The sequence below is a fragment of the Siniperca chuatsi genome, linkage group LG11 (genome assembly GCF_020085105.1).
Source record: "Siniperca chuatsi isolate FFG_IHB_CAS linkage group LG11, ASM2008510v1, whole genome shotgun sequence".
Classification (NCBI taxonomy): Eukaryota; Metazoa; Chordata; class Actinopteri; order Centrarchiformes; family Sinipercidae; genus Siniperca; species Siniperca chuatsi.
This window is the reverse complement of record NC_058052.1, coordinates 10,543,755-10,568,728: the sequence shown is the minus strand read 5'-3', so window position 1 is coordinate 10,568,728 and position 24,974 is coordinate 10,543,755. Positions and strand designations below refer to the sequence as shown.

Sequence of the window (24,974 nt, the reverse complement as noted above, 5' to 3'; positions counted from 1 at the left end):
AGAGCCTAAATTAGACTGCTATAGCCTGTATACATTAAAAACTAAATCAACTTAAAAACCAAGAGAAGCATAATGTTATTATCACATAGTTTCTATATCAACTGGACAGTGTTGAATACAAGCCAAAGAAAACCCACAGGGCATCACTAATTTAATTTTACAGCTCCGCGTGTCATAAACGACAACGTCTTTCACTGTGAAATGAGCTTCCAGCTTGATTCCTAGGAGTGATTCTGAGAAGTTTGGTAGACTCAGGCCATGAACTTATTCCAGCGGAGATGCTGTCTGCCAGTGTGTGCCAGAAAGCACAGTGAGTAAATGTGGCCTGAGTGGCACCTTACTTTTTATTCTAAAGAAAGGCAGTGACAATGGAGAAACTGGCAGCATTCAACTTTGATGAATGATGTTACCAAATATAATATTTCATTCAGCCATTAATACCCCTATATCCTGAAGAAAACTGCCCAGACTATCTCACAAATATCTGATGAGGCTGATCAAATGTCCGAATTAGGCTAAAATATACAAGCAAATGCTCCTAGTCATCTTCTGTGCTAATGAAATACACCACATTGACCTACTTCATTATGCTCTGTATTAACAAGTGGTCCAGCTTTACTGCAGCCTTCAGTTGCAGTTGTACTTACTCCAGGCACAGCATAGCTGTCTAAACCACGTAAATCTGTTCTTTGTCTGCTTCACTTCAAAAATCCCTTTTCAGAATATAAAAATCTCTGTCTAAATGGAAAACAGAGAGCAGAGAGAATGGCTTGTCTGCTTTGGACACAGTGGTGGACATCAAAGGCGTAGCAGAGGATCCCCCTTCAGAATAGCAGCTACATGCCATTCCAATAAGTGCAGCGTATTTGGATCTGCAGTTCAAAAGAGGCTGGTGCAGGCAGGCAGGTCTCTGGGGCCTTGCCACCAGTAGTCGGGTTGCACAGATGTTTTGAATGCCAGCACAGACCATTTGCCACTTCTGCTGAAACTGAGGGCAGTTAGAAGTGACTGGAGGAAAGTTTGGCAAGACACGTGCTTCCCACCTTGCCTAAGAGTCATTGTGTATTACCTTACTTTGTCACTTTGCTTCGCTGGCCAGTTTGAAATCGACACCTCTGGAGCAGACAGTCCATACAAATTTTGATGATAAATGTTTAATAATCCATCAGAAAATATAAATGAGAGAAAAATGTAAAATTATGTTTTAAAAAGACTTAAAACTTGTCTGTTTTGTGTCTGTATTTTGTGCTTTCCTGTCCAAAAAAATAACAATTATACACACAGGTTTAGGGTTATATAAGGCTTCCATCATTTGAACCACACACATTTGTCCTCCAGAAGTCATTGTGATTCGGTTTCTTACATGTTAAGTTTGAATACTGACTAAAGCTAAAAGCATTTTTTTTTTAAAACACAGATATGACATCTTCGAACTTCATTTCATTCTCATAATTCATTCTCAAATATGAGATTCCTTGAACAAACATTTTTCCTGATGTGCAACTGTACCAAAATGTTGCTGGTAAATCCCAGCAAGTTAGAGTTTGCCTTTCTGCATAATCACAGTGGAGCTTAGTATTTGAGCACTCTGTGTCTGTGACGCACTGAGTTATGACTGAGAATGAATTCAAGCTTTTCACACATCTGTCTCCTGCTGCAAGCCCACAATGAATTTAACAATGTTCACATTTAGACTAAAGGTGAAAGTAAACACAAATTAATAACAGACATCCCGAGGACGTCAGTGCACCCCAATGTAACATCTGAGGCCACCTTTTCCTCCAGATCTTTATGGAACAGTACATTGGTATGACATCACAGCTTTGAGGATTAACTAAACTGTTTTCTATTGTTTCTGGCTATAGGAGCCAGATGTGAATGTTCACTTACAGAACAAAGTGATCTAGTATAGAGCATAGATTTCAAGGGTTTTCTCCTTCAGGGGGAAAGGAAAATTTCTCTTTTAACTTTTCTCAATTTATGTTTGCAGTTCATCTAGCATGTTTTTCCCAAGCATTGCATATTGTATTTTAATTCCATCTTGTAAAATGTTATCACTATGATGTTCATGGGGAGGAAAAAACACAAACATGGTAACGTCCTGGGGGCAAACAAGCACCGACTAGACCCAATCTGACACATTGTGAAAACACATTTATCATCCATCTATAATCCTTCCTGTGTTAATCAAGTGATTACCCCATACCACGAGAATTTAGAGTTCAGTGCTAATTGCTAGGTTAGGTTTCTGTTGGCTCAGGTGCTGCATACTCTGCATGCATACCTTCACAAATGTTACGCAGTCTGTGTGTGAAAGAGAACAGCAGGTCTTTAAAACATCAACAATTAAGCTGTTAAGACTCAGTGAATATGAGCAGCCTCGCCACAAAACAAGCCATAACACCTTTTTTGTTCTGCGCTGCGGCTGTTGAGATTTAACTGCATGTCAAAGAAGTAATTGCTGCGTGATCTATTATTTACAGGGAGGTTATTATTTACTGTGGAGATGAAAGTGGTGTTACACTGAGAACATTTTTATAAAAACAGTTCACTACGGAACGCAATAAAGGCATCTTCGTCACCTTTTGCTCAGTCTGTTCAGCTGTGGGTAGCGTAAATAATCATGTGTCAGGAAATCAACGCAGTTTCAAAGGGAAGGTTCAGGACTTTTAGAAGCCTGTCATTTGGATAATTAATCAACCTTTCTATTCCGAAACACATTCAGGAAGTTTTCATGTGCGGTATTTGCATTTTATTGAAAAACAATAAAAATCAGTAGACAGCAATGCAATTTCAAACTACAAATGCCTTTCCCGTTACTTATAACTACTATTTCATGTTAAGGAAGGAAATGGGACTCCTTAGAGACTGTGCATCATTCTCTAATAATAACTACCACCAGCATTTTTAATAAATGGTGGCTGACATTTATTTATGAGTAGCAAAAAATGCTTCCATAAAATGTTTTCAATGTCTAAAATTAGACATGAGTATAACTGTGAACTTAGAATAACGGTGTAAAAAGGCCCTCTTTTGCTCTAAACATCTTCACTGTCTTCAAATGTGAGTGCAGAGAAACTGAACTTCAAAACTGAATGTGATTTGTCTCTGTGAATTTTACACAGTATTCGAGTTTGAAACCAATCCAGCAATGCATGTGCACTAATTTCATGTATGTATTCACAAATATTTCAAGAGTTCATATAGTTTCTCTTGTTAAGAAGCACAAATGCGTGTTCTGTTAAATCACAATGTTTTACAAACATATACAAAGCAGTTTTGGCCCCTCTTCGTATGTGAGACATGGGTGTTACTCTACATTGTCCCTTTATGGGTCTGCTGTGGCGTGGACACTTAGACTTAGTTTTGACACTGTGAAATGAAGGTGTCAAGGGTCATATCAGCTGCCCCGCTCAGAGTCTGTCTCATCATAGAGGTCAGCCCAAGCGGAATAGTTCCGCCGTGAGAACTTCAGACAGAGAGCGTCTCCCACCTCGTTCAGATGATGCAGCACCTGAGGACAAATGAAACGTCTCAGAACATGTGTGTATATGTTAGATTCGGGTGAAAAAAACACCATCTCAAGCCTCAGAGAGGAATGCCATGTTGATACATTTTTGTGTGTGTGTACCTGGTTCAGCATGGCTCTGGTATGTGCTGCAGACAGACAGAAGCGAGCTCGGGCCTCTGTAATCGGCGTGGCTGGAAAGCCGACCACCACTACACCAATTTTTCTCTCTAGCATTTCTCGAGCGAAAGCCCTGGTCAGCAACAAAAAACAGAAACAACTATTAGTTTTTATATATTCTAGTACACAAATGACTGTACAGACAAAAACTAAATCCCACCTAAAGTGGTTATTTTGATCGTTTACAAGTTTTTAGTTTAAGGAAAAGCACTCATCTGTAATGTCGTTACATTATATTAATTGAAAATTCGGAATTAAAATTTTCTGAACATCAACTTTCCCATTACCAACGTGTAGCACTGGGATTGTTTCTCCTGTTTATGTCTTTTCAGAATAACAAAGCTTTATGACAACACGCCACCTCTCACCAACAACAGTGACTATAAAGTCGCCAGTGCTCGTGCAGATCTCTGTACAAAGTGCAACTGACAAGAGAACAGAATCAGGGCAAAAATGGACATCAGTAGTCACCTACTGAATACAAAACTGTGCAACCACTTTTCACATTTCTCACATTTTTAAGGTTAAAGCCTCATCGCATTAAAAGTCATAAGGAATGTTGCTTCTTCTAACCCCTGCAAATCCATAATTATGTAGTTGGGATGTGTGGTATGAATGATTTGTGATAACTTCTGCAACGCACGATAAATTAAAAAGAGCACATTGCTAACAATTTTGAAGGGCTAGAAGCAGCATATCTCTGATGGCCTTTACTTTAATGAGGCCAAGCAGTGAATAACTCTTCATTTTGTGTCTAAGCGGACAGTTTGGAGAATTCAAACCTTAAAATGTACTCTGAAAGTGGTTTAGTGAATCTGACACAGCAAACCTTTACAGTTTGTTTATATTTTAGATGATTATCGATGTGTGTGCGAGTGCAGAACCTCAATCTCTCACCAGCATCTTTAAGATTTACTATTTGTGATTACGACAATGGCAGTCCAAAAAGCGTAACAAGTGACTTGCCAGAAGTTCAATTTAATATATGGTAGTGTAGCTACAGACACATTACAGTCATACGATTGTTATGAAATGCCACAAATGCACTTCTTTGTTGTTACAAGACTAAAATTCAAGACTTGTGAAATTCTACTTTTTGCCTCAATCACCATTAATGCCCATGAAAACTGAGCAATGTAAAATCAGAAGGTACTACTGTGGCATTATATGATAGTAGCTTCTAATTATGGCAGATACTGGGCGGGATCAGCCTTTTCATGGATATTAATGGTGACTGGCATTGAAAGACACTTTATACGCAATTGATTATATCTGAGTGGCTCAAACAATCCCGGGTCATAACTAATCAATACCTGATGTTGCCTCTTAAGTGGTTACAGATACCCAGCCTACACAGACACAGTCTACTACACTACTGATTCATGGAAACCTTGGAGTGTGTAATATGGCAGCTGTCCAAATCAGTTAGAGATGATAGGAGGTGAGCTGACCTGAAATTGCTTCTGACAACAAGGGAATGTTAATATTTATTGGTTCAAATTTAGTGAACATCCTGATAGTATTACTCTACTCTAAAAGAGGCAAGTGTTTTTGGTGAGAGTTTAAGTGTACTTACACCACTTTGCCTGGCATGTAGAGCAGGATTGGAACCACAGGTGAGTCATCATTGCCATAGATGATGAAGCCCATCTCCTTCAGTCTGGCCCTGAAGTATCTGGTGTTCTCTGCCAGTTGGCAGATTCGTCTAATGCCTCCAATTAAAACAAGGACACCACCAGATGTAGATGAGTAAAGCACCAACTCACTGTTTTTCCCCGACCCATACTACCACTGTCCCCTGCAGGGAGGGACATCACCTGCCAGTAGTAGCTAATGTAGTGTGAGTTTGCTGCAGTGCCATCTCATCCTGCACCTCCATCCGGGCCATTCCAGCCTCCACTATGAACTTGCTCATGATTACAACTCAGTTGCGGCAGCAGATGGTTCAGTTTTGTCAGCCTGACAACATGGTATATGCACATGCACATTGCCAAAATGAGGGTTTGCAAATTGGATACGATGGATTTCGCGCAAAACGACTGACTGTGGACTGCCACTGGAGCGTAGCCATGACTGAAACGAATACAAATAATGCTTAAGTATCACATGTATTTCACATATTAAAAAACAAATCAAAGGCAGCAGAGGCAGCCTGCCCTGCTAGCCCCCTGTGTTTCCAAATGATGTGAATCGCTGGGGAACCTGGTGCTCCATGGCTGCAGCAGAGTTTGGCAGAGCCCAGCCTTGGAACGCAGCTCTGTTTCCCTCTGATTACCTGGGAACAGATTGGCATTTCTTTCATGGGGATGTAAGAGAGAACTTTAAATCCCCTTATCTCGGCAGAGAGAGAGAGAGAGAGAATATGAGAGAGAGAGAGAGAGCGAGAGAGAGAGAATATGAGAGAGAGAGAGAGAGAGAGAGGGGAAATAACACAACATTCAGGCATCTGCCAAAAGGCACAGGCTCCATTTTGTAAATTGTTCCTCTCTGCTAAGATAGAGGGCACGGAGGTCAAAAACCTGCTGTCAGACATAGAAATGTCAGACACAGAAATCATATGAGTAGCTGAGAACGTGTGGATGTCGCTGTCTGTCAGAGTTTTGCCCTATTTCAGAGCCTTAAAGTTTGCTTTAAAGTGCAAAATTCAACATCAATGAGAAAGATGAGGGGGCAGAGGAAGACTGAGAGAAAGAGGAATAAAAACTTAACTGGCATATATGCAAAGAGTACGTGACGTTTCTTACACAGTGGGCTTTTATAGAGTTGTGATGGACATTGGAGCGGATGTTTTGAAAGACTGCTCTGTTTGCTGCGTTTCCTCCCCTCTATAAGACAGGTCAAGACTGATTTTTCCACAACAGTAATTTCACTGGGCTACGTCAGATGCAAAGCATGTCTGGTTCAGAGCCAGATGAGAAAGTTACTCATCTCTGCATAAAACTACAATATACCTCAACCATAAGACACCAGGCTTTAGTCCTGATTAACCCACTACAGCACTCTACGGCAGACATGTTTATGGTTCACACTTTAAGTCCTGTAGATTTGGGAAAAGTGTACAACTATCTGCTATTTACTTACCACTACTACTTCCACCACTACATGTACTAACTTTGCTTGCACTACTACTCTCTCTATTACAACTACTACCAGAACTACAACTACAATAACCCAGGAAGAATTGCTCTGGCAGTATAACTACTTCCCTGCCCTAGTGTCTGAGGCCATTAAAGCAGAAACTTTTCAGAGGTACAGCGTTCCTCACAACACACACATGAAAACGATTTCCTCCACGTTAGGGTCACGTGTGCTCAGGGACTGCACGCCCCCCCCTACAACTGCAGACCCCTGTAATTGCTACCACATTTTCTGACCAAGCAGCTGTTTGTCTTTCCCTGCAGGTCTGGACTTAACTCCTAATGTTAACATTAGTACTGTCCTCTGGATTTGGTTTGCTATTGTTTCCATAAAAATTATATAAAAGGTGTAAAAAATTTTATAAGCCAGACATAATATTTATCCGTGTAAAGAACATGAGGTTTGACGAGTATGCGGATAATAAGACTGAGATTGAGGGTGACATTCACTGGAAGGAGCTGCAATGAGCTCAGACACTCACCCTCTGTGCTCCCGTCTTTTCCCATGATGCACCTCATGGCACGTATGATCTGCTCAGTGACAGGAGGGGACATGGCCGAGGCGTATACTGCACTGTGAGAATGAATACGCAGGTAGTCCACCAGCTCCTGCAATATAGGACACAGTGTCATACAGTCTCTTTACAATCTATTTTTGTTAAAACATTGAGAAAATCTGATTGTATGTGTATACACAGAAATAAACTGTTAATTTCAGATCCTCTATGTAACAGAAGTGTGGCCCTACACTTTTATTTTAGCACCACTAGAGCGAGCTCATGTACAGTCAACACCTGAGAATCAATTAAAAATTGAGAAAGAACCAAAGCTGAAATGAGCCAGAATGAGGACTGTCATGCTCATTATTCCTAAATGTTTGCAGGAGATTAATTCTGCTAGTGGTTGTCGAGAGAAGAGCGAGATTTGAGGAAACTGATTCGGTCATGGGTCCCTAGAGCACGTGCGTGTAAGTGGTCTGAGGTTGAAAGCTGGCCTGGAGCTGTGATGGGCTGCTGCTCGGTGGCTGAGTGCTGGCCAGCGGGTGCCGGGGTGATGACACGTAGCCGGAGATGCTGTCTGGCCACCATTTCCATTCGCCACCATCTGTCCCCACTGGGCGGCGGCTGCGGCTTCTTCACACACACAGGAGGGGAAGGGATTTGAGGGGAAACGCTCAAATGTAGGATAAGAACCCTGAAACAACCTGACATCTGTTTTCATTTAAGGCAGGGGATTTTCACCGCTTTAGGGCCCCGCAGGATTTTGGTGCGACCAAGATAAACCAGTTAAGAGAACATGTCCGAAATCCATCTCATGGCTGCGGCGTGGAGTGACAGCTCGGAGTGTTTCATCGGCCACGCGGTGGCCGCAATGCTGATGTGACGATACATGTCCACAATGCCACACAGTAGGAGCGGTGCCAGAACAGCACACGCACTACTACATAATTGGTTATTCAATGGATGTATTTACTCCAGGTTTTGGGTAAAGGCTTAATGAATAAAGCCTCCTTTATACAAGGTTGAAGTGAATTAGAAGGAGCTTGGAGTGTATTTATTGGGGTATTTATTTTTGGTACTCTTATAAAATAGCCATAACATGACTGTTTTCCAGAACACATCTGCAGAGTTTTTTGTCGGTCAACCCGACTCCACTTAATGTAGAATTTGGGGGATTTCACCACAACAACAAATACGTCAAATCTAAAGGCTTTCTCTCTCTTTTCCTGCCTGTTTCTTTCAGGAGTTTACTACAGCCAGCTGTCAAACAAGGCAGAGTGTTCATACTTCAAACATTATCATGCTTGTTAAAAGTCATCCTGTTAAATCTGGAGCGCAGTTCCGACACTTGCCACAAGAAGGGGCTGGCCCTCTGCCAGCTTTACCTTCTTATTATGGCAGAGCAGGGCTGAGCCAACATAAGGCAATGGCAGAAATGGTCCCTCTCTGAATACCTAATTCAAGCAACATGGCCGTTTCCTCTGTTGCTTTCTAATCAACTACCACAAACCCGGTGTGGTTATGTACTAAAGTGTACTTTTTAATGGAGTAAAAAGGAATTACAAAGGCCCGGAGTCACAGCCTGGGGAACATTTGTTGGGCACATGAGAGCTACGAGAGAGCTGGGGTGTGATAGAGTTGTATGATTGAGTCCCATACTTATCTTTAAAAGCAAACCTGGGTAAAAAAGTATTTGAAAATACTTTGTATGATGTGTTTTAACGCGCTTTGACAATGGTTGCCAGGTTGTTTAAACAATGTCAGGAAAGTATCAAAAAGTCAGCTCAGTTATTTGAGCTGACTTAGATTGGCAACTTACCCAAGGCTATTGGAACTGTTTCAGTATGATTAATCCAACCTACATATATCTTAAAATGTATCTTGACCCTGTTTGGGTCCAGAAGGATTATTTTTGCACAGCAACCAAACTCCGTTGCCTATGCCCTTTATTAAATTAAAATTGGGATTATTCATTGATATCTTGCAGTGCACTAAAATTTTTATTCTTCTGTTTAATCTGTTTTATTCAGGTGATTTTTATTTTCTATTTTATTTTATTTCATTCTTTTTAAACCCTATCTATACGTCTTTTTATATTGCCTTGTGTTTCTCTTGTTATCTTGTTTTATGTAAAGCATTTTAAATTGCCTTGTGCTATACAAATAAACTTGCCTTGAATCTCTCATGTTTTCATTCACTCTCTACTGTCAACTATCTAATAAAATCAAAAACTTTATATGACAAAGTGTTCTGAGTAGGCCTCCCCTTGAAATGTGTGGAAGAAAATTAAGTATAGGATGAAATTGTGTGAACAAACATCCTCAGGTATAAAATGATTAAATGTATACATATAACACATAGGATAAAAATCATAAAATACAAAATACAAAGGTCTACAGGAACCTTTTTCCCTGCGATATAGCCTCCAGCAGCCCCAAAGCTCTTGGTGAAGGTACCCATCATCACGTCCACATCAGCTGGGTTCACATCAAACAGCTCAGTCACGCCCCTCCCTGATCGTCCCACAGCCCCGATACTGTGGGCCTCATCCAGGTACAGATACGCTTTATACTTCTTCTTCAGAGTGATGATCTCAGGAAGTTGCACCACTGAGCCCTCCATGCTAATGGCAGAGAATCACACAAATAAAGAATACAGTTGCAAAAGGAACAACATGAGCACACACATTTCATCAATTATAAACCAAACTCTTAAAGTAATTGTGTTTAAAAGGAAAAGAATCTGACCCTGACCTCACTTTATCCACTGCAATGCATATGCACATCTGTAAATGAATATTACATAATTTTACATGCCCCAATCTTCCAAGAATCTTTCTGCTGGCCTCTTTCACTTTACTCCCACCTCTCTCTCATCTCTTCCTCCCCACTGATGCAAGCCTTTTAAGGCTACAAATAGACAGCAAGAGTGAGTATATGGCTGGGGAATAGAGCAATCCCAGACCTGCTATCCTTGCTATGGCTGAGAATGTATGCAGCCCAAATGACATAAGACAGGGTTTCACCAGGACTGATGTGGACATGAAAGGCAGGCCCAGGATATAGCTAAAGCATGCTTACTCTTTATCCAAGCCTTTTGATGTTACAGTGAGGCGATAAATGGAGCATTCTTTCAGTGCCGTACCGAGAGGTAGCATTTCTTTAATGTCTGAGCCTCATATTAGACAAGTCTGATAAAGGCAGTCTGATGATGTGCAATTAAGTTGTCTCTGAAATTACCAGGATTGTTGTGGAACTAATAGTTATATTAATGCCAACTGATGGCCATGTTCAAGGTTTTCTTCTTCCTTTAATAAGAGGATTGTCATAAAGCAATTAAGTTAACTTCACAGCTGACTGACTGTGAATAAATGTGTTGAGGAAAAAATAACATGTTGACTAAAAGCCACAATGAATATGACATGTTTTAGTTCAGAAGGGCTGAAATGTAGGGTGCAACTGAGGGCAGAAAGAGGGAAGAAAGGAGAAAAGAAAATGGCCGTGATAAACAGTTGGAGCTGGGGGCGTAGCCAAGTCAATCTCTGTGGCTCCATTTGGCCTTGATTTGGAGCTAATGAGCAGATGGAGAGGGTCACTAAGACTCAGGATAGCTCACTGCCGGGAGAGACACACAATACCTTTCTCCTCTCTCCAGTAATCAAACGGTACCCAACCCTCTCTACCCCCAACACACACATACACACACACAATCTATTATTCAAGGATAGTGAGGGAAGCAATAGAAAAAGAGACCATTACGTGAACTGCTAAACACAGGCTGAAAGCTCTCCTCAGGTTACAAATGAAGATTTCTACCTGAGTCTGGCTGTGCAAAACTCTGTTAAAGACCACCTGGAAGCCCATTCTTACAAAGATTGATACAACAGCTCAACAGCGACAGCGACTACACTAATATGTGTATGTGTGTGTTGTATAATGACGGCTGACCTATAGATGCCTTCCACCATGATGAGGATCTTCCTCCAGGGCCTGTGGGTCCGAGGCTGGCCTGAGCAAACTGCCTCTCTTAACAGCTTCTCCAGACTGTGCATGTCTGACACACATATGCACGGACACACAGGAGAGTGAAAGGGAAAGAGAGTGAACAAGCGGGCAAGAACTCACCGATCTAATCTAAATTCAAACCTTATTAAAGGAAAAAACAAGAACTTAACACACAAAATTGTTTGCAATAGTAGTACTACTAAAAGTAAACAACATTTAGTGGAGTAATAATTTCCACAGGGCAGGGCAGGGCAGGGCAGGGCAGGGCAGGGCAGGGCAGGGCAGGGCAGGGCAGGGCAGGGCAGGGCAGTTCACAGAGTACACAAGGCACTACTTTATCTGCCAGTAACACCGTCTACAAACTACACACAGGAAATACCTCTGCAGTCTGATGCTAATGAACACCTGCAATGTCTGTATCAGAGAGGATTACTAACTGAGCTAAGTATGGATTTGGCCAAAGGTCTCTTCAGTGCAGTCTGCATGGTTGCTTAAAAATTATGATTGAAATTTTGGCTTCAGCAAAATAATTTCCCTGGGGCGTTTAGAGTTTATAACAGGTAATGGTGACACTAGTAATGAGCCTCTGCTGCACACCAGCAGGTGGCAGTATTGAATAGCTGTAGTTAATAAGGAGAGCTATTCGAAGTATGACTGCAATCCAACCATTTCCATCTGAGGAGCGAGTAAACCTGTCATAGATAATAATCTGTCATAGATGATCGATATCGCTGCCTCAGCACAAAAACAGGTTTGCTGAAGAGGCAGCAGGCGCTCTTCTGATAAAATCCCTTCCAGAAGCTCAGCAGAGCACAGTTCACCTAATGTTACCAATATCAACACTGAGGAAACCGGTTAAAGAGAAACCCACAGTGGTTTGCTGTGTGCATAGGCCACGGCCTGATATCAGATACTGTATGACTGTGATGACGAGGATTGTCTTCTACACAAGACATGTGCATACAGTTGTGAATATACATACGATGTTATTATCTTTGCACTGACCCTCAGGGTGCACAAATGCTACTAGCTTAATGAACAAAGCCTGACCTTCCACACTTTGGATAGTCTGCCTACAGATCTAACATTTCAGCAGCTTATTAGTTGAGATTCAACAATTCAACTGTTTCACAAATAAACCGTTTTCTATGTTTGGTTAGTTTAAGGCACAAAAACAATCTTGGTTAGGGTTTGTTCATGAATTGTCACATATACTCTATTGATAATCTGTTAAACATCTACAGACAAAGCGAAACAGGTGAAATGTTACAAATACCCTATAAACTGTCTGTAGGTGGACTATCCAAATAAAGTGCAACCAATACATTTCATTATTTGAAAGAATAAGAATGGCAATCGTCAAAACAAGCATACTTTATCTATGACTATTTGAGGTATTTCCAAGATGCCAGCCTAACAATGTTAGACTGGAAAAAACCAGTTAATCTGCTCTTTGGTATGGAATTCCATCTCTGTTAAAGACACCACTCAAACATTTCAAACACCATAAACAAAGGATCTCAGACATTTTAGACAGAGATTGCAACAATACACGTAATTGTTTTACTTCTCTGTTTTTGTGGCTGAGTTGATTGGTATAACCCTCTTAGTAAATATTGGCCTAAAAAAAGAGCGTACGAGTGTCTGATAATGGAAGTATAGAGGCAGGGAGGGGTCAGCTACTCAGGTGCCTGAAGGCTCTTTGCCTTTAGACAGGCCTCTGGGATCTGCTTGGAGGACCCATAACTGACTCTGCTTGTACCTGTCAGGACACATTTGCTGCCAGAGGACCGGCTCATTTGTTCTGTCTCCTGAAAGAGCAGGTGGATGTTTCCAATGCAAGCACGATGAATGTTGTATCATTCATGCTTAATAATTCTCCCTTATCATCTATTGACAATATGTAATTTGACAATATAATAGAGAACAGATAGTTTAAGTAAGATGACATTTTCATATAAATAAACTTCTGTTTTGCTGCTCTGCTGCTGATAGATAAAACACAGTCATGACTGTAAACTGAACCCATTTCATTTAAGCTTTTACATTTGCTGCTCTAAACACAGAATGTTAAGTAGGTCTTTCCAAAGGCAAATCCTGTACCGCACAGAAAGTAATGTGTTTCTCACAGCAACAACAGTTTGGAATGAATAGTAGAAAACTGGATAATGTGAGCAGCGGTGGCTGCACAAATAGAAATTCAAACTTATTCAACAGATAATCTATGACAAAATACATCACAGTGCTACCAACATTGATTGGCAAGAGCAATGAATATTAAGCACCAAAGATGTTGGCAAACTGAAACAACACAGGTCTCATTGCTTATAACTTAAATAATGCTGGGTATTGTGGTGATGTAAGGCAGAACCACAATGACTTATGTTCAAACGAGTTACTGGACTTACTGTTGTGTTTGAACACCCGGATAGTCGCTCCTGACAGTCTGGCCCCTAAGATGAGAGATGTGTGATTGAGCTCATCGCTAAGAATCAAACAACCCTGGAAATCAGCAGAGAGAAAAGACTTCATTCAAACTTGCCTAAGAAAGCTTTTCTATTCCAGTGTAATACCTGAATCACATGTTCCTGCATTCTAGAACTCAAACATTTCTTATGAACACAATATTCCTGTATGTACATTACACTGACTATTTGGCAGGAATCTTTGATTATTGATGAGGTGATGAATTTTGCATAAACAGCGTATGATGGTGTTTTGAATTTATTGGTCTATACTTAGTGAGAGGGCCAATTACATTCTCCCTGGGATACAGAAGAAATGAATTAGCTTGTAAACAGTAAATACTATCATCAGTAAAACCACATATGGATGAAAATTGTAGCAGTGTGTGTCACCGACCTATACGATTTTATCCTTCTTCCATTTTCTACTGCTTGTTTGTTTTTGTATTTCAATGTATATTTTGCTGTTTTGTATTGTGTCCTTGTAGAATGTACTGTATAATAGTTGTTGCTCTAAAAGGATCCACTGGGCCAATTACATGTCAGCGCACTCCTCTTGCCCCACCCCCCATCCTAGCCTCAATCATAATCACCTATGTCTAGATCCTCTGTGTATGATAATAGTTGTATGTACTGTACATGTTAGTACATTTTCACTTCTTTCATGTCTGATGAAGTTTTGACCCACAGACACATCACAATTTTCATAATGGAGAGTATGGTACTTCATATTCCATACAAATCAGCATGCAAATTAATTCAGCAGTTCTACGAAATTCTCTCCAGCACATTAGCATAGTTAACACTGAAGCTCTAAGCATTTCACTGCGTTAGTTTGAATGAACTCTTGTAGAGGGAATGTTGACACCGTCTCAGTGACAGATACCCTCGGTTTGGCCTGGGGTCCAGCTGGCCTGGTCCCTGGTCTACCAGCAGCTGTCACTCTAATGTGGCGGCTCTGCCTGCACAGCAAGGCCTGTCCTGGCACAGCCTGTCCCTGTAGGATAGACTTGGCAGTGTGGGTTGACCTCCAGCCCCTGCAGGGTTACTGCGGGGGCTGCATCCTAAGGGGCTGCTACACCTCTTGGTCTGCATAAACGACCCCGTTCTGATCACTTAAACAGTCAACCTCTCCTTCCCCCTGTCCGGTCCAATCACAGATATTCATGCTGTGTGTTGCCCCCGGTAACCCATGACAGTCAGTGTGAGCCAGGCTGGTGTGCCGACAGGCCAGAGGATGGGTAATCATGCCCTTGAGTGGTGGTCTTAACAAAACCTGCCCTTCCTTGTCTATGTGTCTCAAAGCAGCTATGCCCAGAGCCTCGTCCTCCTTGCTACTGTAATGCTTAATTATGATTTTAATTAATGGGGGTGGGTCGGGAGTTGTTCGCAGCTGAGTTTAGTTGACTGTTATTCATTAATTTAGGCCATATGCAGGAAAGGAACAAAAGCTAGGCTAATTAGATTAATTTCTGCTGCGCTGTAAAAAATTACACCCATTTACAGTAGGATTTCCAATATACATTGTGTGGAATTTAGTGTGTAAAATAACAAACCTTGCCAACAATTGCTGGAATGTTCATTGAGTTTGCGGCGAAACCCATCCCAAAAGCCATGGAGGACTCTACTCCAAGGAAATCGGCCACAAGTTGCTCCAGCTCTTCATGGATGCTCAGGTTACCTACAAGACAGAAATCACAAAAGGATAACTCACCCTGACAAGATCACTGTACCTGCTGGTTTATCTGGTAGTCTTTTAGTCCCTGGGTTTTCTGATCTTTGTCATCCAATCACAAGTTTTGACAGAGATGAATGTCTCCTGATAAAAAGCCTGGACTACCAGCACACACAGCCTCTCACTGTCTAGGGATTTGAAGAGATTTATAAAGATTCAAGATGTGGTAAATTTGTAATTTAGTCCAACTACCCTTTTTCATCCCAGGTAATATCAAGGCAAGTCCTGCAAGCTCTAAAATGGTTCTGCAGCACATTCTGGGACTGAGGCAGTTGGTTATAACCCAATGTGACAGGTGGAGACCAGAATTCATTTAGAAAATTGATCAGATTGTAATCTGTCACCTGACATGGTGTTTTTCTATTTTGTGCAATAAAAGTGGGATTTTTGGGTCTCTCTGGGGAGCTTCCAGTACTGCCCTTGTGGCCAGCTGAAAAAAAAAAAGAATGACTGTGAGCTACAGGGAGAGAGGTAAGCAGTGAAAGGTTCATACACACTGTATTTTATTTCTGTAAGCTCTGGGCAATGTTATATATATAGTAGAAATGTACTAAAACACATGAGTTCAATACATTTTAACACACTCTATACGTGCTATAGTAGTTACTAATAACTGCTTATGAGTGTTTTAATAATACTTTCTTACTTAATACATTCTCAATATTTTAGAGACTGGTACTGTAAAGATAAAATTGGCAACATCACAAAAGAAATACAGTAAAACCCTCAGTAAAAAGATGTCTATTAAAGCATATTTTTTGTAGTCCTTTGAAACAATGAATAATACAATACAAATGAATAAGCAATGTAACCATCAGCAATGGAGATAAAAATGAAGCCTGGTTTTGAGATATTGTGATGTCATTCCTTAATGCAAATGCTGCATTTATTGCATATACATGGGATTGTAATCACTTTAGTCATAATCAATAATCAGTAACCACAGAATTTCAAACAGACTGAATGTTTCAGATAGGACTGGAAAGTGGGTATTGACTGATGTGTATAAAACCATAATACAGTGAAGCAGCTCTGTCTTTATGGTGATTCCCATTCGATGCTTTCCATCAGGCCTTGCGCCAAGTCAAATCGATTCATACACTTCCTCAAGCACTCAGGCTCACAGCCCCTGCTGGCATGTGCAGCTGTTTTGATCAGACTGCATTGCCATTTGCTCTCTCTATACATTTTACTTAGCCGCGGCTTCATAGAAATGCCCTGCCTCCTTATTGATATGCTAACCTCATAAGGCTACTCTAGGTCTGAATACTCTTCAGGTAAGAGATAGCGGAGTCCTTATTAGATCTCACTCACTTTGCTTACTTGGGTTAGTTGTAATAAAATGACACTTACACTGTCATATGCATCTCATTAAGCTTGGTTGCCTTTCTGTTATCACAATCATCAAAACTTGTTTTGTTTTGTTTTTTTGGCATTTCGCTTTATTTTGACAGTACAGTAGAGAGAGACAGGAAAGGTAAGGGAGAGAAAGGGGATGACATGCAGCAAAGAGCCTTGCTACGTGGTACGCACTCTACCAGGTGAGCTACCGGGCCGCCCACAACCATCAAAGCTTGTTGACAAAAAAAAACTATATAACTATTGCTAAGGTTAGAAAGCATTATTGTGGAGAGACAATAAAGAGTTGGCTTGCAAATATCCAAGCTAAATCCGTCTCCTTCATTGTAAACATGTGACTGAAGTCTTTCCTCAAAGCCTTTACAACAAGACAAGTAAAATCCCAGCTTGGAAGAGTTAATCATTTCTATCACCAACCTCGACTGGAACAGACAAGTACAGCATTTATGGTTTAGTCTTAACATGTAAACATGCAAAACAGTTACATTAGTATATTAGTGTACACAATATGGTGAAATACTTACTACTGTGTGCTTGGTAATTGCACTTCGTATTTCTTGGTAATTTGTCATTTGTTTGAATGCATGACATCATTATCTAATTTACTGTATGTTAATGATTGCAGGAAATAGTGAGCTATCCATTAAAACAAATTCCTGAATGTTTGGCATGTCTGTTTATTCGCAGGGTGTGCTTTTGGTGCACTTTGTACTTTCACATGCCTATTCAATAACAAAATACATACTTCCCTTAAATTGCACTTGCTGTGCACTGACATATATTGTATTTGTGGGAGAATGATTTATAATTGTTGGTTACTTTTGTACTCAACTTGACTGAACTGAAATAACATTGTGTAAAGGCAATCTCTAGGAGTTGATCCAAAATTGAACTGCAGATTCTAAAAGAATTTAATATCAGATAATGTAGAAGGAGAGATGAGATGAAATATTTGAAAAATAATCGTGCATTAAAAACATTTTAACTTAAATCTTAAGAGGATGTCAGAGGCACAGACAAGCGTGAAGTGTGAAAGAAGAACTGTAAATATTTTTTAAATCAGATTTTTATTTTTTAATAAATAGAATGCTATTCCAAAAATACATATCCAGGAAATTTTGACTTTGAAGATTTTCTGTGTATCATCAATACAAATCGCTGCATGGGAACTAAAACACTGGTGATGATGGCATCACTGCTACTACAGAGACACAGGGGTCTTAATAAATAATAAGTAATAAATGAAGCCTAACAAGGTCTCATGGGAGAAATGCTTGTTATTCCTTAACCCTCTCTATGAGCCAGCTGAAACAGATTACAAATGCAGGGAAAAACAGTCCCATTCTGAAAGAGAAATAAACATAGAAATAAATCACATAAATTAATAATGAATGGTGCAGAGGAGTGTGTGTGTGTGTGTGGGGTTGTACTTGCACTCTGACGTACGTATAACTAATGATCACATGCCCTTTAATTCCTCTGGTTTCCACTGCTGATATCGTGCAACACTACGCAGCGACTCAGCCCACTCTGAGCTTGTATGTCAGCTCACTGTCTGCTAGCCTGCTCTCAGCAGATAAACAGCACAGTGGTGTCAGAAGTGCCATAAACTAAACATCATTGACAGAGAGAAGCTACTTTTCTCAAGTAAACTTTGCATCAGTTTGCAAGTGTGGCCTGTTCAATAATGTTTACCCATTGGCAGGTTTTGACCAATAAACGCACACTTGAGGGCCAATCATCAGATTTCACTGCTGCAACATCGCTACTAGAACATGAGATTCTGGCACACACAGCCACTTAAACATCATCAGAAGCCGAGTTGAAGTCCAGAGGATAAAACTATTTAAAATTCATCTGAAGCCACACATCCAACTTTCTGATCCTTGCTGTTCTAACACTTCCATCACATATATTCCTTATGCATCCTGCATAATGTCCAGGGTGTTTCATAATGTTACATTCCACTATGATATAATTTCCCCCACTGCTCAGAGTGGACAAGTATGTAATGATCTCAGCTTATGCCCAAATGGTACATAATTCAACAAAGGCTGAATAATTCATATAACACTGCAGCCACTGAAAGATAATTAAACACGGGGGCAGTACAGTTCACAAGAAAGATAATAAATGATGGCATATGTGAAGAGGGAGATGGAGTTTTATTTCCAGTTTGATACCCAACCTATTCAGTATCACCAGGGTCTGCCAGAAACCTTTAAAATAGATGCACATGTAAGACATTTGAAGCACTATAAGATGAAGTAAAAGAGACACTGCCAAATGCTCTTTTAACCTGAATTATGAAGTGAAAATGTTTTGCTCAAGATAAAATGAATGCCCTTGTTGAAACTAGCTTAAGAGGACAATGCCACGCAATTTTTATTTTTAAATCTGTACAACTGCACATTAACCACAAACTCACCTATTTCCTGCCTTGTGCTGCAAACACCAACCCCATACTGGCGCGTTTTGTCTGCCACAGTTTTCAGGAAATCAGCGTTGTTCTCAGCAAAACCGAGGTAGTTGTAGGAGCCCATGTTGATGACATTGTGTATTGTCCTGCCAGTTAACCTGCAAGCATGTAAATATTAGGAATCATGAAAAATCTTTCTTTTTTTCTACACATACACTCACTCAGAGAATTAATTACACATTATAAACAGTAATCAACATTCAATTAAATATAGTACTAATCATAAACTTGTTTCTTTGTCAGTGGAGCTCTGTTCATGAGAAGCCATTATAACAATGTAACAAGGTAAACAGTAGTGACTGCGTGTGTATTCCTATTTGCTTCAGTATCTAAGAATCTAATCAAATCAAGAAATGATGTTGCCTTATAATATGTAAGTACACAAGTAACTCCATAGAGAATAAAATGGAAAAAGATGGAAAGTGTGAGTGTTATAATTTCTAGCAATAAGGCAAGTTGAGGTAAACATCACTCAAGTTCACATGCTCAGTCAAGTATCACCGTTTTAAAAGTATTTTTGGAGAACTGTTCCATTTTATCAACAGGCCTATATCGTCTCACTGCTCATGTAAACCTGCACACCACTACACCACCCATCCGCATGTCTCTTTACCCATTCACTACAAAAGACAAGCTGAATGCGCCATTTCTACTTTTTCCAGTCACATTAAACCTCTTTAAACATGTAATCCACGATTCAAATTGTCATATCCCCTCTCCATGGCTCTGTTCATATTCCTATTCATAATATATTCCCTGACCCTGCTGTGCAGCACAGAGGCATCTCAACTCTATCCATTCAAATTTCTGTCTTTCCCCATTAGCTCATAGAGGAGGAGCTTGAGCTAGCCAATTAAATCCTGGTTGTATAGTTTCTAGCCCCCAGAAGAGTGATGAGTGTGTTCAAAAATACTTGCTGGCCTGTCTTAAGCTGGAAAAAACATTTGTAAATTCTTAAAGGTTCAGTGTGTAATATTTAGGGGGCTCTATTTGCAGAATATGGCGATAATATTCAAAAGTATGTTTTCATTAGTGTATAATCACCTGAAAATAAGAATTGTTGTGTTTTCATTACCTTAGAATGAGCCCTTTATATCTACAGAGGGAGCGGGTCCCCTTCCACGGAGGCTGCCATGTTGCATCGCTATATTTCTACAGTAGCCCAGAACGGACAAACCAAACACTGGCTCTGCATTTTTCGCGAGCTTGCAGCCACCGTAGTTTCTCCTACATGCTTGGAAGGGGAGGGTGAGGCGAGCGCTATTCAAATGATTGCAAACTACAATTTCACCGCTAGATGCCACTAAATCCCACACTGCGCCTTTAAGTTGAGCAGTATATATGATTATGAGCATACAGTATGTCTCATCAACAGTATGTCTATCATAGATAAGTGGATTACAGTACCTGAATGTCCAGTTGTAGTCATCAGACACCCTCTCCATCAGGTCAAAGACAGGTCCTGGTAGGCTGCATATGGGACGGTTCCAGTTGTCTCGTACCCTCATGTACAGGTTTCGAGTGTAAAAGTTCTCAAAATCTTGATAAAGTGGTACAAAATCCTTAGAGCAAAGAGAAACATTTTTCAACAACTTCACAGTAAGCCAGTACCAGGATGTCACCATAAGAGCAAGAAAAGTGGCTTCTTGAATTCTGAACACACTGGACACACTAAAAGCTGTCCAAGCACTAGAACGAAACAAACAATCTGCGTCAAAACTAAACACTATAAAAAGATTACCATTGTTGAGATGAATTAAAGCAACTTCTCAGTAATTGTTTTCTTAAAAACCAAAGGATTCTGCATATTCGTTAGTAAGAGGTGTTTTTTTTTCACTCAGAGGCTTCAGCATTAACAAGAAAAACAAATCCTTTCCCTGTTTAAATTGAGATTAAAAGTAGACATACATTATTTGCTTTAATTTTGTGACCAGATGCATTTCTCAAAGACGTTTCCAGGTAAGTAGGGGCTCTATCATATAGTACATGATTTGTGTTTGATGTTCTAACCCTCTAAAACCATACGGGTGTGCATTATATTGTGTCCACCCCTGTACTTCATCAAGGCAAGTGACTTTTGTAATTATCTTATAATCATTCAAACCACCTTTTCAGTTGTTACAATGGTAGGAGAGTTAGATCTGCAGTACTGTAGACTTACATGTACTGTATGTTTTCATAATAAAACAAGACAGTCTTTGCAGTGATCCAGTGACAACGTGATTTTCCAAGATTATTGGAGCCCCTCTGTATGTCTGTGTATGTCTGATCCAATGAAGCCACCATCACGACAGAGCCCACATACAGTAGAGCTCTTCTTGCCTTTACTTCATACGGTAAATGGCCGGTGTCATACACAGAGGGAAAACTGTCTGGTTTTTCCTCCTACAGTAGAGACTGCTTTATTGCCTACTGACACACTGCCTTATCAGGATAACGACAAAACATGGTCACAGCATTTGTTTTTATATGGTTATAACGTTTTTAATATGAACCACACAAAACAAATCATTAACTACCACCAACTTATCTTAACTGTGATTTTTGGATTCAAGAAATCAAATCTATGGTGATACAATAGCTCTTATGTGGCAGTGCTCAGACCTTAACTAGTATCTAAGGCACAATAACAAAGAAAGAACTTGAATCCTCTGAGATTTAATTAGGTCTTCAGCAGATATCCTCTGTGGTGTCCCGTCTCACCCATGGAAACATTATAGTGCAGGGGAATATGAAGGAAAAAGGCAGAAAGAGAGCTTAAGAGCAAAAATTGAAATAATTAGGGGGAAACAAAATGTGTTGACACCCAAGGCATGAATACTCCTCTACTATTCCAACTGTCTGGGTGCATGCGTGTGTCTACAGTATGTGGGTATGCCTAAAATATGCCTATGTTTGTGCTGATTGCATGTTTTACCGACCTTCTGTTCCTCTCTTTCCTGGGCGAGGTGGCACTTCTCTAAGCCCACAGCTCTGAGGAAATCTCTGAGGTAGCCAAACAAGGTGACAATGCCAAAGCCCAGGTATGTCATGACAGCCACGTAGATGGGCGCTTGTTCAAAGGACTCCTGCCTGTGCTGCCTGGAGGCGACACCAGTCCCTGGGCCATTTTCCTATACAACAAGAGGCCCACATAAGCTGTCTTTCATTGCAGACAAGACAAGAGAGAACAATACCGTTTGAATAAAAGTGGCTCAATATCAAACGAAGGGCTGTAGTTAACACACCAGTTAACCTAAATAAAAAGGAGTCAGACAGTGGCCTACAGGTGCACTTGCAGAAGTCACTAACAACAATGAAGCAAGAAAAACTGGAAGACCAAATAAAAGCTGCAAAAATATTGTTGTTTTGCATTGTTAACATTCGAATAATTGGAAAATAATTTACCTTTTAGGTAATTTTGTGTGTACAAACCAACTGATACCTCTGTGATGGAGAGCCAATAGGAGTCACAGGATGTTTTTCGGAAAGATAAATTGTCACCTGATTTAATAACTTACTTTAGTTATGAAAGTATTTCTAAGTAAGTAATTTCTGTCCATCTTGAGCAAAGAAATATTCCTACAGCTGTTATTTGAATCAATTTTTCAAGTAAGGACTATTTTTTCTTCAACCAAAGATAGCAGCCGGAAGTGATTTTGTTTTGAACTACACTAAAGAAAAATCGGAACGCTTATTACTTAAAATATAAATAACATCAATATAGGCCTTGATTAAGGAACTTGTGTTGCAATTTTGGTAATGCATAGTTTGACACCTCTAAGGGGATATGTCATTTCCAGCTGCCATTTTTGTTTGCTTTAACAGTCACAGCTTGGATATTTAAAAATTCGGATTTTGTGCAGCGGATGGAATATTCCTTTAACCATTTGTACAAACAAGTCTTTGAGGATTGTGGAAATCTCTATAAGCAGCGGTAAGTGTTGTTGAACATAACTGCTAGGGGTTTGACAAACACTGATGATATGATGCTAACAGTTAGCCCCATAATCAATCAATCACATATTTAAAAAAAAATAAAAAATCCTATCATCCCCATTAAGTGACATGTGGACTGGGGTCAAGATGGAGGACACCTAATACGGTCAATGATTGGGATGCAAATACAGAGAAAATGATTTGTTAAATTTAGCTTGTCAGACTCGGAAAAAAACAGAATTGTAGCCTCAACAAACCAAGTAACTTAATTTGCAAAGACAAACCACCTACATCCAACTCATCTGTAACTCACCATTCAAAATTATTCATAGACTGCAATGTTCAGACAAAAATCTAACAGCACATAACGGTAGTCGTCCGCTCCATTTCTGATGTTTAGCTTAACACCTGACGGCGGGAACAGTTGTGCCGAAAAAGGACTGCACCTGCCATGAACGTATTTACTGTACATTCAACATGCTGCCCTGATGATGATATAGCATCTTACTAATCATGTCTTAAGTGTAAATTATTCCACAACCTACAGAACATATTTAGGCAAGCCCCTGCCGAAATAAGACGCCAAAGGCTAACGATTACAAACTTTTCAGGACTTAAAGGACTTAAAGTAGAGGTCAAGACACGCGCGAATAGCAAATTGGATCAGACTTTGCTTTCCTAAGTTTTTTTGGGGGGGGGGGGGGTCTTATTTCGACAGGCGGCTTTTAAATGGTGTACAGACTCCGCCTACTCGGCGCACTGCAGGCGTACGCCGGCGTTGTAATGGTGCGGACACAGTGACTGCCCCTTCCTCGCCTACCCAGCCGGAAGGAAAAGGAAGAATTTCAGGGCGAGGTCGTTAGTTCATTTATTGTTGTTTACAAGGTTCTTTTTTAGTGGGACTAACCAATCCCTTGTAAAAAAAAAAAAAAAAAAAAAAGAAGCATAGTAGGCACAACTGTTGGCACCGTAAGAGCTGCTATAGGAAATAAAAAAAAATACAATGGGATAATTATCTTTAAGTGCGTATTGCCTAAGACAGTGTAGCTGATATGTAGTGTTGTGATATTCTGGCCGTTTCTATGCAGTAGGTGAACAGTCTCTATGGGTTACAAAGTTTGCCTACGTCACAGGTTGTTTCAGGAGATTCCCAATGAAAACAACATTTAAACAAATTCAAGACAATCTCCACTGAAGTGGTATAATACCTAACTCCAGGAACCTTAAAGCAGGTGCACGAAATAATTGGGCGCACAAATATATTTTTGTAAATAAATCCAGCCGCTGACTGATAATACCTCTCTCTTGTTGTGATAGCCATTTTTCTTGATGTCTTCGCATTTAAGTCCATTCTGCTTCAAATGTGGTTTTAACTTGCCGTTAGCCGCAGTTCTTGCCATATTCCTATGAGCCCAGCAGCGACTGTCTCCTCTGACTGTCAGGTAATATAACCGGTGTGCTTTACTGAACTTACACAGGTGACTTCCTCCTTCTGTTGCTACGGTTCAGCCTCATGAATTGTTGTTATGTTTCAACATCGCATGTGTTAAAGGCTTCTTCAATAAAGTCACACTTCAGTTATCGCACTGTTTCGATATCGTGTGAATGTGCCAACTCTCTCTTCTCCTTTATCCAAAAGTGAAACTTCCGAGCATTGTGAAAAAGCTCCACATGTCATACTATCGAGTT

At 40.2% G+C, this 24,974-nt stretch overlaps 1 protein-coding gene and 1 long non-coding RNA gene across 5 annotated transcripts in view; one reads left to right on the top strand and one right to left on the bottom strand.

Annotated features, from left to right (window-relative positions):
* Positions 1-2,729: 2,729 nt before the first annotated feature.
* On the bottom strand, positions 2,730-24,932 carry sptlc3 (serine palmitoyltransferase, long chain base subunit 3). 3 transcript variants are annotated; one of them, XM_044213237.1, is made up of 12 exons: positions 24,584-24,905; positions 22,289-22,480; positions 20,775-20,929; positions 19,317-19,465; positions 15,351-15,475; positions 13,738-13,831; positions 11,273-11,378; positions 9,729-9,948; positions 7,308-7,434; positions 5,265-5,400; positions 3,632-3,761; positions 2,730-3,514 (listed from the first exon to the last, which is right to left on the bottom strand). In XM_044213237.1, the coding sequence occupies exons 1-12, from the start codon at positions 24,683-24,685 to the stop codon at positions 3,401-3,403; spliced, it is 1,650 nt and encodes a 549-aa protein (XP_044069172.1). In that variant the 5' UTR covers positions 24,686-24,905; the 3' UTR covers positions 2,730-3,400. The 3 variants fall into 3 exon arrangements, with proteins under 3 accessions (XP_044069172.1, XP_044069173.1, XP_044069174.1); XM_044213238.1 differs by lacking the exon at positions 24,584-24,905 and adding an exon at positions 23,599-23,958; XM_044213239.1 differs by lacking the exons at positions 2,730-3,514; positions 3,632-3,761; positions 5,265-5,400; positions 7,308-7,434 and adding an exon at positions 7,441-7,958 and having other exon boundaries at positions 24,584-24,932.
* Positions 24,047-24,974, top strand: part of LOC122883993 — a 91,612-nt gene continuing 90,684 nt past the window's right edge. For both annotated transcript variants that reach the window (XR_006379771.1, XR_006379772.1), the window contains exon 1: positions 24,047-24,140. This is a non-coding gene — a long non-coding RNA (uncharacterized LOC122883993). The remainder of the gene's footprint in view (positions 24,141-24,974) is intronic.